This window comes from Ursus maritimus, unplaced genomic scaffold, assembly GCF_017311325.1.
Source record: "Ursus maritimus isolate PB19 unplaced genomic scaffold, ASM1731132v1 scaffold_3, whole genome shotgun sequence".
In the NCBI taxonomy this organism is placed as follows: domain Eukaryota; kingdom Metazoa; phylum Chordata; class Mammalia; order Carnivora; family Ursidae; genus Ursus; species Ursus maritimus.
In genome coordinates, this window is record NW_024425563.1 from 14,941,429 (window position 1) to 14,954,439 (window position 13,011).

The following is a 13,011-nucleotide window of genomic DNA, read 5'->3' on the forward strand; positions in this document are numbered from 1 at the left end:
CCCCCCCCCCCCCCCCCCACATTCATCTGCTTCCTGTTTCTGGCCCTCAGGATGGTGGTGCCTGTACCTCATATCCTCTCCCAACATCCCTTCCCTTCTGCAGATCCTACTTGCTCTTCAAGACCCAGTTCTGGCCCCATATAGCCAGCCATGATATCAGTAGCTCACATTGACCTTGCCCTTTTCTCAGTGTCTGAAAAAAAGTCATGGTGATATGTTACCCAAAATGACTCTGTGTTGTTCATGGATTTAATATGCTCAGGTAGACTGTGGCTTCCTTATAGCAGAGTCTGTGCCTTACACATTTTTTTATCCTGTGGGGTGTTTACCACAGTGGCCAGCATATCCCAGATGCTCAGAAAATACTTAGTGTTCAGTTGATAACCTACTGGCAGAAAGGTTTATTTCCTATGAAGATAACCTCTTTTTTTCCCCTGGAAGCTCCAGGATTAAGCGATCTCCCAAACCACGCCGGAAACACCAGGTCAATGGCTGCCCCGGAGATGCTGAGAAGGACAGACTCATTACCACAGACAGCGATGGCACTTACAAAAGGCCCCCTGGTGTCCACAACTCCGCCTACATCGGTTGCCCAGTATGTAATGCCACCTCTTGCTTCTGGAGTCAGGGTGGGGTGGCTCTTAGGGAAAGGAGAAGGAACAGTGATGGCTGTGGCCCCGTGGGGTGGTGGTGTCGGATGGTTGAGGTTCCAGGGCCAGCTGGGCAGTGAGGCATGGTGGGGGGAGGGGGCCGGTGGGCTGCTCCTTTGAGGGGAGACATGAGTCACAAAGACCAGTGGGCTGCTGAGTGAGCCCCTGGAAATACAACTCTTGTGTTGGTCCTTTCTGGATGCAAGCCCTGTTTTCTTATGCTTCAGGGTGGGTACTCCTTGAGGTTGGTTGAAAACAGAAGTTCTTTTTACTTCCCCTGGTCAGAGAATTGTTTGGGTTTCTTGGTAATAGGAGGGATATTTAGGGTTTCGTCTCTCCTTTCTGTTCCTGGAGTGCTAAGAAGATATTTTATTTTATTTGTGTGTGTGTGTGTGTGTATAATTTTAATGGAAGAAAAAGTTTAATGGAAATTAAGAAATTCAGAATTAGATATTTTTGTTTTCAAAAGGAAAGGGGCCCATTCCAAGTTGCTTGAAGTGTCAAAGGCAGACATTGATAACTTAAGGCATACATACACAGACCCCATTGAGTAGGGAAGAAAGGGCCAGCCTCCCCAAGGGTCTGTGAGACGCCCCCAGACAGAGAGGGAGCTCCATATGTGGCTGACGCCAGCAGTGCTAGGACACACAGTGGACACCTGTAGCCTTGTGCCAGGGGGCAAGCCTGGCTCATTGCACGAGACCCCTTCCTCCTTCCGGAGACACACGTACAGAGGCATCCTTGTTTAGAGAGAAACTAGCGAGGAAAAAAAAAACAAACCCACATCCTTGGAGAAGGGGTTTGTGATGTACATGATCACTTTGGATAGAGCTTGTGTGCCCTTAGCCATTGTCTCCTAATTACACAAATAACTAATCCTGAAAGATGGGAAACCTAATTACACAAATATGTCAAACACCGCACTGACATTGGGGCTAAATATCATTGAATCATGATCATCTGAAAGAACCAGGCTTTTCCTTGGCAACTGCCTGTATTTCTAGTGTCCTGAAGACTGGTCACACCTGCTTATGAGGATCGGTACAGTCCCAGAGGGTGCAAGGTTCTACAGACTAGGCTGCTGTGCCCCTGAACGGAATGATCCGGTCGTTTCGGGAGGCTGCGAATGAATTCCTAAGATAGGGGAGCCAGTGCTGGCAGTTCTTACAGCAGATGGAGCTCTTGTACTGCTCTTTGCCTTGGACAGGTGGTTGTTGGGGCGTCTGTGGTGTTTGGCTTCATCTGGGAGGACTGTTTTCTTGGCTCCCCAGATGGTCACTTGAAGCTTTGGCTTTTGTCTCCCACGGGACCTACAGGTGTGATGTGTGAAACCAATGAATAGAAGAAGGGGGCATTCCTTCTCTCCCCCCTTACTTCCCTAGCCAGCCAGGGCTCATTCCCTCAAAGGAAATCTGCACAAGTGCTATTTCAATCTTGTCCCCCCTCTTTTTTTAAGTAGCCCCAAATCCTGTCATCTGATGCCCTTGGGTCCCGTGTCTTCCCCTGGATCTCTCCATTTGTCTCCATTGGTGATCTGAAATCAGGCCGCCTTTGAGGGGGGCCTGGATCATCTTTTCACTTCTTGCTTTTTTTCTTAGCAGTAAGTGCAGAGGTTCCTCCTTCAGCTGGTGGAAAGAAACCCTTCCCCGGAGAGCACCACCTCAGTCAGCCAGCCTCGTTTTTCACAGATGCCCTAAAATGAAGTTTTTCTCAGCTGGACTTTTTACTTTCTGTGAAAATTCTGAAACACATGCTTTCAAAGATAATGCCTTTTTGTGAAACTCATTTTTTCTTAGGTAGTATTTCATCTTGAAGATTTTACTACACCTACATGTTTTTTCTTTAATTTTACACTTTACCCTCAAAATATCTTCTTGTTATGAGCTCTGTTCTCCTACGGTGAAAGAAATATTTCTGTATTTCTTGGCAACTAGGGTTACCATTATAATTCAGGCGTCAGCACACTATGGCCCTCGGGCCAAATCCGGCTGGCTACCAGTTTTTGTAAAGTTTTATTGGATCATGGTCTCGCTCGTTCATCTGTGTGTTCTCTCTGGCTGCTCTCGCTGAGTGATGGAGTTCCATAACAGAGCAACAGAGACTCTGTGACTCAGAGCCTACGATATTTGCTGTTTGGCCCTCTGCAGAAAAAGTTTGTCTACCCCTGATCTAATTTATCATCTGAACCTGACACCGGGAGAGTGATAGAAGGCTCTGTTAATGATTATATTGGGACAGCAGGCATAAGCTGAGATTGTCCTCGCCCAACCAGGCTATCTGATCATTCTCTTAAAATACTCACAAAGGATTGCAAAATAGGCACCAGAGTACATCCCCTCTAATGACTGAATGGAAAAAAAAACTTCCCATGTGTTTCTGAGGAATGATAGGTGGATGTGAATCTGTACTAGGGAAACAAATTAACTAATAATGAAAGTATCGGACTGGGACAAGAGAGCGGAATTCAAATTCCAACAGGGATCCTGGGTAAACCTTAACCTCCACAGACCACTGTTACCCGTTTATTATTAAGTACCACTTATCTGTGAAACACTGTGCAGGTGTTGGGATATAGAAAAATGAACAAGACCTCTTCTTGGCCTGCAAGGTGCTGGTAGTGGAGCCCGCCAAATGAGGAGACTGTAAGAGGAAGAAAGAACGGGAAGCTATGACGTCATGGCCCCGTAGCTCTTTGCTTTCTTGGCAGGATTCAGGAGTCCCGCCTTCACAGCTTCACAGCGTATTTCTTGGTATAAAAGTTAAACCATTGGAATCTCAGTTCAGGCTTGCAGTTTTTTATGTGGCCGCATGCTCGTTTCCTTGCCATACAGTGTTCTAAAACGAAATTCAGCTGAGTAAATTTGAAGATCTAATTGACTTTATTCAGCAGTTCATGAATCAGGCAGCATCCCACCCAGCAAGTAGAAAGAGCTCTGAGGGGCGGTACAAAATGGAAGGTTTTTATAGATCGAAGGGGTCAGAAAAGGAAGTTTTCTAACAAAGAGTGGATTGTTTCAGGCAAGGTCACCTTTCTTTGGGGAAAGGGGGTGGTCTGTTGTGCAGGTTACCTCACTAGTGCTGATCAGGAATTTCCAGATTGACTGGTTAAAGGTCACATTCCTGGGAGAGGCTGAAAGTGCCGTTAAGTCTTGCTTTGCTCTCTGGGGGCCTATGACTCCACTTGGGGCCGGTTGTTGCTTTCTTGCTTTCTTTTTGTTTTTTGAAGAACAGTTACCTAGTCATTTACTGGAACCACCACCAGGAACATTGCTTCTGTCTTTGGAGAGACCCTTTCACTTACCAGTGGGATGTGTTTACAGAGACACTTCGCCTTTTACTCCACTGTTAGCTTGGTGACACATTACTGGCCACAGTCTTCCCTCTCTACTCCCCAGGAAAACCAAGAATGGGAGAAGGGCCTGCATGTGGACCTTTTATCCACGTCACAGGGAAGGGAACACAGCTCTTCCGAGAGCCGTTACTTAGAATTCCTAGGTGACAGATGTCACTTAGTAGAACCTTTCCTGGGATAGCCCAATTTTAGAGAAACAGACTTCTGGGACCAAGGTGTCCCATCCATGGCACGGAGATCACCCAATGGGGAAGGGGAAGGGCACCAGCCCCGTCTCAGGAGGGCAGTCACAGCTCAACGGCAGTTTCTGGGGAGGAGTCAGGGCTCGGTGATGCCACAGCTTCAGATTCTGCCAAGAGAATCCAGCAATCTGAGTTTTAGTATGAAATTTTCAGGTTTTAAGAAATGTTGGCTCTTTATCTTTTTTTAGACTGTACAGGCCAAGCACCACAGGTCTGCGGGCCATGTGTGGTGTGCCAGTCTGTAGTATGGTTTTCTCTCTGTTTGGAGTTAAACAATTGCTGCCCTTTAGTGTTCGGCTCTGGCATGAATAATAATGGAGCATCTGTTGGACAGGACCTAATTATGAGGAAGCATTTTATTATTATTTTTAAAGATTTTATTTATTTATTTCACAGAAGGAGAGAGAGCACAAGCAGGGGGAGCGGGAGAGGGAGAAGCAGGCTCCCCGCTGAGCAGGGAGCCCAATGTGGGGCTCAATCCCAGGACCCTGGGATCATGACCTGAGCCGAAGGCAGACGCTTAACTGACTGTCACCCAGGCGCCCCATAAGGAAGTATTTTAGACAGTTGTCTGAAAGTGAGGATGTGTTTGAACAGAGATTTTTCTTTGTAAAAGAGTCATTGATCCGAACACCAATACAGACAGGAATGTCTTCTTTGGCCACTTGAGTAGGGTGATCTAACCAGCTGAGCTAAATAAACTATGCCAGTTGGACGAGCAAAGCATTCTAGATACAAGGAGCCCACCCTCCCTCTCGGAAGGCACAGGATCACCAGCCCCTCGTGCAGAGCCCCTTCTCTTTTCAGGGTGTCACTGGCAGTAACTGTGATGATGCGTTTCCGGCACCGCTGACACCGAGGAAGGCCTCCTCTTACATCGGTTTCCTCTTTTGTCTCTTAGAGTTGACTCCGTGTATATTACGACAGCATTTTGCTCATAGAGCAGTATCAGGAAGTAAGATTTTAAGAAACTTTAATTGTTACTAATGTCCCTTCCTCTTCAACAGTAGGTATAGAATATAATTTAAACCTTTCTGGATGACTCATGTTATGCAGAGGCAGCTCCATCTGAAAGACATGTGGTTTCTGAATAAACACTCTATTTACTATTATAAGCAGTTGTTATAGTAAGTATTAAAGTTGTTCATACAACTTTATGTGCAATATGGTGGTGACTTTGAACTCTTCTGTGGTGTGTAGGGAGACATTTTCTTACCATAGTCAATAGACTGCTTTAGTTTTTGGTATTTATGGAAAGTTGACTTGGTATTTTAGTATATAAGACTCTGAGATGTTTTTTGGCTTCTTAGGGGAATATAATAAAAATACATACTTGCAGGTATTGAAATGCATTTTCGATAGTTGGTTGAGTTTTGCTGGCCAAATGATTGTTGACTATTTTCACTTTTTTCTTTCATCCCGTTTCAAGCTCCCTCTGCCACTGCCACCCCATAGCTGTCATTTAAAAAATTCTTATGGTAAACTTGTTCCTCAATGTCAGTGAAAAGTATTCAGTTCCATTTTGGCCCTGTAGTTTTGTTTTCATGTCACCACAGAAGGTCACATCTGATCCTTGTTCCCTTTGCTGTTTGCCTTGCTGTAGTCCGATCCCGACCTCCCGGCTGATGTGCAGACACCGTCCTCTGCTGAGCTGGGGAGGTATCCAGGCCTGCCCTTCCCAGCCTCCCAGTACATTCCGCCCCAACCATCGATTGAGGAGGCGCGCCAGACCATGCACTCCCTCCTGGACGACGCTTTTGCTCTTGTGGCGCCCAGCAGCCAGCCTGCCAGTGCTGCGGTTGCAGGCCCGGGTGTCCCAGCCATCCTGCCTGTGAGCAGCACCCCTTCCAGGGATGAGAGGCGAGCCACCCAGTGGGGGTCCTTCTACAGCTCTGCTCAGACGGCCAACAACCCATGTAGCGTAAGTACAGGCCTTCTAAAATTCTCTCATGGGCTATATGTTGGAATTTTGTTGCCTGACTCCCTCAATTTCAGAATCACTACAATAATACGGATTTCATTTGATAAGAATTAAAACTTGGCTGAGGGGCCTCAGTTTTTTTTTTCTAAGTTAATTCGTAATGTTGGAGGCATCCTTTTATGCAACTCTGGTATTTTATGGGGGTCTCTTCCTGGGTTCCCTTCAGTGTCATGAAATGGGTGTGGGGTAACTGTCAAAGCATATTCTCATTGATGTCTTTATAAAAGGTGCAGTTTAGAATGTACCAAATCATTAGGCTTCTTCTTAGAAGGCCACCTGGGACTGGAGTGGTCCTTGAGGCTCCAGGAGTATAGGCAGCAAGAACATAGGCAGGCAACGACAACCATTTCAAATATTAAGTTTCCATCTTAGGACTTAACATTTCAGGATTTCATCTTCCTGTTATCCTTTATTTTTTTTTCATATTCCATCAGTCCTTTCAGATGTGCCTTCTCAAAACATGGGGGCAGAAGTAAAACTAAAGGATGTAACATTAAATATTTTTTTGCTAATTCCAGATTGGATGATTGGACTTAAACATTTGACTCTGGAGGGAAGTTAATTAGACCCATTTTCTCAAGGAGTGTGTATACTGGGTCCTCTGATTACATTACCCATATTAAGGTGAAATTGGGTGGTGATGAACATATGTTAAAGGAATTTTTATCTCTAAAATTGGTTTGAATTTTCAGAGTATGCCATTAGTAATAGATTGTTTCCTTCAATAACTGCTACCATGTAGGGAAAAATGCCATTCTATCTCATTATTGTTGTTTTTAATGTTACAACTATACATATTAAATACTTCATATTTATAACTGGTAGTTTATAATCTTTAAGGAAATGGATGATATAGAACAAACTCTTTGATAAAGTGAATGTGGCTTCAGCTGCTCTCTCTTCACTTTAAGCTTCTTTCATTTGTTTATTCATCCAGGTAGATTTATGGAGTACCTGCTGTATTTGGGTATTCTGCTAAGTGTTGGGAATACAGCAATGCACAGTGCACAACTCCAACTTCTGCATTACAGCAGGGGGTATGTGGACAATTGAAGCAGTCATTTTAAAATAGCATGGTGGGTGCCTTGGCGGGGGGAAAGTACAGCCAGGGAGCACCTACTTGAGCTGTGAGATATTTAGAAGGATTTTGTAGATAAAATGGGATCTGAGTGGAAGTCTGAAGGTTAATTAATGGTTGCAGTAGAGAAACATGGCAGAGACAGAATTAACAATGTCCAGTACAAACTTCTGGACAAGATGGAGGAACAAGGTTGGATTACCTTCCTTCCAGAAACAACTAAAATAACAAGGAGGGAAATACACACACACACACACACACACACACACACACACACACTATATGGGTTTTCACAGTCCTGGGCATTAGGCAGCAAAGGAGAGGGATTGCTGAGAAATGAGTTGAGCTCTACACATGTGCCAGTTTATTATCTTGATTGAGTTTCTAGCTGCGGTGCAGGGAGGGAGACCTCAGGCAGAGCACAGTGTTCTCTCTGAGTTGAGAAAGAATTGGAGACTGAGGAGGAAAAGATAGCTATATTTCACAACAGAGAGTACAAGAAAGCAGAGAATTCTAGAGATCTGCAAAGAATCTTCATCTGAGTTCTGATCAGTTTAAGAGTATGAGGAAACTGCGTAAGACTGGGGAAAGAACCACCTAAAAAGATTAGAGGGAACAGTCGTCAGGCCTCACACAGATGTGGAAATAAGTTCCTACTATAGAATGAATTGTGTACCCCCCAAATCCAGATGTTGAAGTCTAAAACCCCATGTGGCTATATTGGAGCTAGGGTCTTTAAGTAGGTGACTAAGGCTAAATGAGGTCATAATGTTGGAATCCTGATCTGAGAGAACTGTGGCACCCTTTTAATAAGAAAAAATGTCAGAGCTCACTCTCTCTGCCATCTAAGGCTACAGCGAGAAGGTGGCTGTCTATAAGATAGAAAGAGAGCTCTCACCATGAACCAGTCCCTGCTGGAACCTTGATCTTGGACTTTCTGGCCTACAGAACTGCAACAAAATTAATTTCTGTTGTTGAAGCCACCCACTCTGTGGTATTTTGTTTTGATAGGCCAAGCTGAGTATTATAGTTCCTCTCCTTCCAGAGTAGAAAGCTGCATAATTCAAGGAGCAACAGTTAGATTACTCAGAAGGAGCATTGGTTTGCTTCAGTAGTGGAGCAAAATGAGCCCCAGGTTAAAGCTTCCCCAGTTCTACCTAACAAAGCATAAAAACAGTACGTGAACCTGAACAGAGCTCAAGAATATTTATTAAAAAAACAAAAATAATATAGCACCCAAACAAGGTAAAATTAATAATGTCTGAAATCCACTCAAAACTAACCAGATAAGCAAAGAGGCAGGAAAATGCCACAGCACTAGTAGACAGGGATTTTAAAAGAATAGTTTTAATGAACTTCCATATGTTCAAGAAGCTAGAGAAAACATTGAATGTATTAATTAGAGGCATTGAAGATGTTAAAGGATACAAGTCAATATAGAGGTGAAAACTATAATGTCTGAGATAAAATATATACTTTTGGGATTATATATTGACACATTAGATATTGAAGAAGAAAAGATTAGTAAGCTTAAATACATAGTAATAAAAACTATCCAACATAAAACAAAGAGAGTAAGTAGACTGACAAAATGAATAGAGCATTGGTGAGCTGGGGACAACCTCAAGTGGACTAATATACGTGTAATTGGAGTCCCAGAAGAAGGGAGGGAGAGTTAGAAAAAAATAAATAAGGGCCAAAAGTTTTTCAAATTTGATGGAAACTGTAAATGTGCAGATCCACAAAGCTTGGTGACCCCCTATATACAAGAAACATGAAGAAAAAAAAATTTTTTTTTAAGATTTTATTTATTTATTTGACAGAGAGAGAGACAGCCAGCGAGAGAGGGAACACAAACAGGGGGAGTGGGAGAGGAAGAAGCAGGCTCCCAGCAGAGGAGCCTGATGTGGGGCTCGATCCCATAAAGCTGGGATCACACCCTGAGCCGAAGGCAGATGCCTAACAACTGCGCTACCCAGGCGCCCCCATGAAGAAAATTATACCACAAGATATAATCAAATTGCTCAAAATAAGTGACAAAGATTTTGAAATCATCCAGAGAAAAAGAACACATGGTAGTGCAGTGGAACAGAGGTGAGGATGACAGCAAAATTCTCATTGTCCAGAAGACAGTGAAACAAATCTTTAAAGAACTGAAGAAAAAAACTATTAATTCTCTATTTACTGAAAATGACTTTCAAAAACTTTTTTAGACCACAAAAGCTGAAAGAATGTATCACTGGCAGACTTTCATTATAAGAAATGTTACGGGAAATTCTTTGGGGAGAAGCAAAATGATGCCAGATAAAGATCTGGATCTACATAAATGAATGAAAAACACTAGAAATCTAAATACGTGGATAATTTTTAAAAACTTTTTGTTTATTTTTTTAAATTAAAAAAAGATAATTGGCTATTTAAGGCAAAAGGATGACAGTGTATGGGGGTTTATAACATATATAGAACTTAATGTATGAAAACACTATAGCACAAAGGCCAAGAGAAGAGAAATAGAAGTGCACTGTTTTGATGTTCGTATATCATACACGAAGTGGAATAATAGCATTTGAAGGTAGACTGTGATGAGTGAAAAATATAGCATATAAGCTCCATAGCAACCACTAAAAAAACCCTGCAGAGGAATAGTTAATAACCAACAAAAGTGTAAAAATGAAATTATAAAAAGTACTCTCAGTCTTGGGGCCCATGGATGACTCAGTCAGTTAAGCATCTGACTCTTGATTTCGACTCAGGTCAGGATCTCAGTGTTGTGAGACTGAGCCTGGTGTTGGGCTCTGCAGTCAGTGCATAGTCTGCTTGAGATTGTCTGTTTCCCTCTCCTCTCCCTCTGCCCCTCCCTTGGCTTGTGTGTTCTCTCTCTCTCTGTCAATAAGTAAATAAGTAAACAAATAAATAAAATCTTAAAAAAAAAGAAGTCCAAAAGAAGGCAGAAAAGGAGGAAAAGTGGCACAAAGAACAGATGGGACAAATGGAAAACAGATACCAAGATGGTAGATTTAAATTTAGCCCTATCAGTAATCACATCAAATATGAATGGTCTAAATATTCCTATTACAGGGCAAAGATTATCAATGGAATAAAACTCAAGATCCAATTATCTGTTGCTCACAAGACACTCACATTAAATATAAAGCCACAAATAGATTAAACATATGGAGAAGAAAAAAAAAGTTTGGAGATAGATAAACCGTGTTAACACTAATCATAAGAAACTGGAGTGGCTATATTAATGTTAGCCAAAATGATCTCATAGTAAAGAATATTATATAGAGGATCATTTCATAGTAATATATTGGTCAGTTCATCAAGAAGACGTAAAATCCTAAATGTTTATGTGCCTATGATAGAGCATCAAAATATGTGAAGTAAAAACTGATAGAACTGCCTGCAGAAATAAACAAAGCCACAGCTACAGGCAGAGACTTCAACACTTCTCTTTCAATAATTGATAGAATGAGTATAGAGCAAATCATTAAGGTAGAGAAAACTTGAACAAGTCTTGAGTTAATACTGATTATCAGCTTGAACTAATTGACATTTATAAAGTACTCTACCCAAGAAGAGCAGAAAGCATGTACATTCTTTCAAGAGTACATGGGTGATGGGGATTAAAGAGTACACTTCTCACGATGAGCACTGAGTAATATATAGAACTGTCGAATCACTCTATTGTACACCTGAAACTAATATAAAACTTTATGTTAACCATACTGGAATTAAAATTTAAAAATTAGCTTTAAAAAAGAGTACATGGAACATTTACCAAGATAGACCATATTCTGGACCATAAAGCTAATCTCAATAAATTGAACATATTATCAGACAATCCCATAAAAAGTGGGAAAGGATTTGAACACAAATGTCACCAAAGAAGGAATACAGATAATAAGCAGACAAGTACAAAGAATCAGCAGATGGAGAGATGTTCAACCTCATTAGGTCTTAGTGAAGTGCAATAAATCATAATGAGATACCCTTATATACCTATTAGAACATGAACAACTGGAACTTTTATAAACTGTTGATAAGAATGTAACATAGCACAACCTCTTGAAAAGCAGTTTGACAGTCTCTTAAAAAATTACACCTATGCCTTCTTTATGACCCAATTCTATTCTGAAATATTTACTGCGGAGAAATGAAAGCATATGTCCGGACAAAGACTTGTACGTCATGACAGCTTTATTTGTAAGAGACTCAAATTGGAAGCAACCCAAATGCACATGAACAGGCAAATAGACAAACAAAAATGGTATTGTATTTATACAGTGGGATACTACTCAGTAATACAAAGGAATGAATTATTTATACATATGACAACATGGTTGGGTCTCGGAATAGTTATGCTGAGGGAAAGAAGCTACCCCCCCAACCAAAAAACAGTGCATATTGTCTGATTCGATTTATATGTAATTCCAGAAAATGCAGGCTAATCTAAAGTGACAGAAAGCAGATCAGTGGTTGCCTAGGGATGGAGTGAATTTGGGTAAAGGTATGGGACAGAGGGATTACGGAGGGGCACCAGGAGGCTTGGGTGGTGATGGGTATGTTCATTCTCTGGTTCATGAGCATGGTTTGTGGGTACCAACATTTGCCAAAACTTAACAATTTGTATACTTTAATGTGTGCGTTCATTGTGCGTCAATTATAATGAAATAAGGCTGTTAAAATTTTTGCTCCAAAATGTTCTTAATAGTGATATTAGTTCTGGACTACTAATACAGAGTGAGAAGTAAGAGGGGTGAGACATGAGGGAGGAGAGAAAAAGCAGGAAGCCGATAGGGATGGAGCCTAGTCCTCATCCTGAGGGTAATGGCCAGACACTGAAGAGTTTTGAGCAGTCTAAAGACATAATTCAGTGTGCCTTTTTGACAGATTGCACTCATTTTAGACTGGAGAATGGTTTGTCAGAGTGCAAGACCAGAAGCAGGGAGACATTTAGGAAGTTGTCCTAATAATCTTGGTGAGTGTTGTTGGTTGCCCCAACTAGCATGACGCAGTGCATGGATTCAAGAGGAAGACTCTCCATGGCTTCAGTGTATTTGACTGCTGATGGCACTGCGCCAGTCTAGAGGGAGAGTTCGATAATACAGGAAAGGGGATCCAGAGTACCAAAGGAGGAATTATCTTTAGAAATGAGGGGATGTATTTCTTCCAAGGAGAGGGGAGGAGTTGAGTGCATATACAATCATGTTTGTAGTGGGTGACAGGAAGTTGAGGGGCCTCCCATCTCATCGTGGCTTCTATTTTTCACAGTGGAGAAAGCAGAGTTATTTACTGAGAATGAGGGAAGTGTGGCAGGGCAAGAGATTTGAGGGAGAGCAGAGATTGTGCATACTTACTGTAGAGAGTGTGAGAAAACCATTTAGAGACACAAGAGTCATTACTTAGTGGCATCGAAGACCCTGTTGAGATTGACTGTTGCAAAATTATAGTGGCACAAATTAAAGTTCTGTAGTTCTGTTGATCAGCATGTAGATACCCAGGTGGAGACAAGGAGAAAAGGGGCAGTTGGGTTGATCCAGGAGTGGGCTTTCTCAGGCAAATGTGGTGAAAGGACAAGGGGCAAGAGATGTGCAGATTAGAGGGTGCAGTTGAAATGCTAGACTGCACTGAAGGGCAAGGACAGGGAGTTGGTGTCAGTTCAACGTGCTGCAGCTTTGTAGATTCTTCCTCTCGAATCTTCC

The 13,011-nt window shown here is 42.2% G+C and overlaps 1 protein-coding gene across 1 annotated transcript in view; it reads left to right on the top strand.

The window, feature by feature from the left end:
* Nucleotides 1-13,011, top strand: part of KIAA1549 (KIAA1549 ortholog) — a 115,990-nt gene that overhangs the window by 78,933 nt on the left and 24,046 nt on the right. The window contains exons 17-18 of the mRNA XM_040644537.1: nucleotides 442-595; nucleotides 5,848-6,165. Coding sequence (XP_040500471.1) covers nucleotides 442-595; nucleotides 5,848-6,165 — 472 coding nt within the window. The remainder of the gene's footprint in view (nucleotides 1-441; nucleotides 596-5,847; nucleotides 6,166-13,011) is intronic.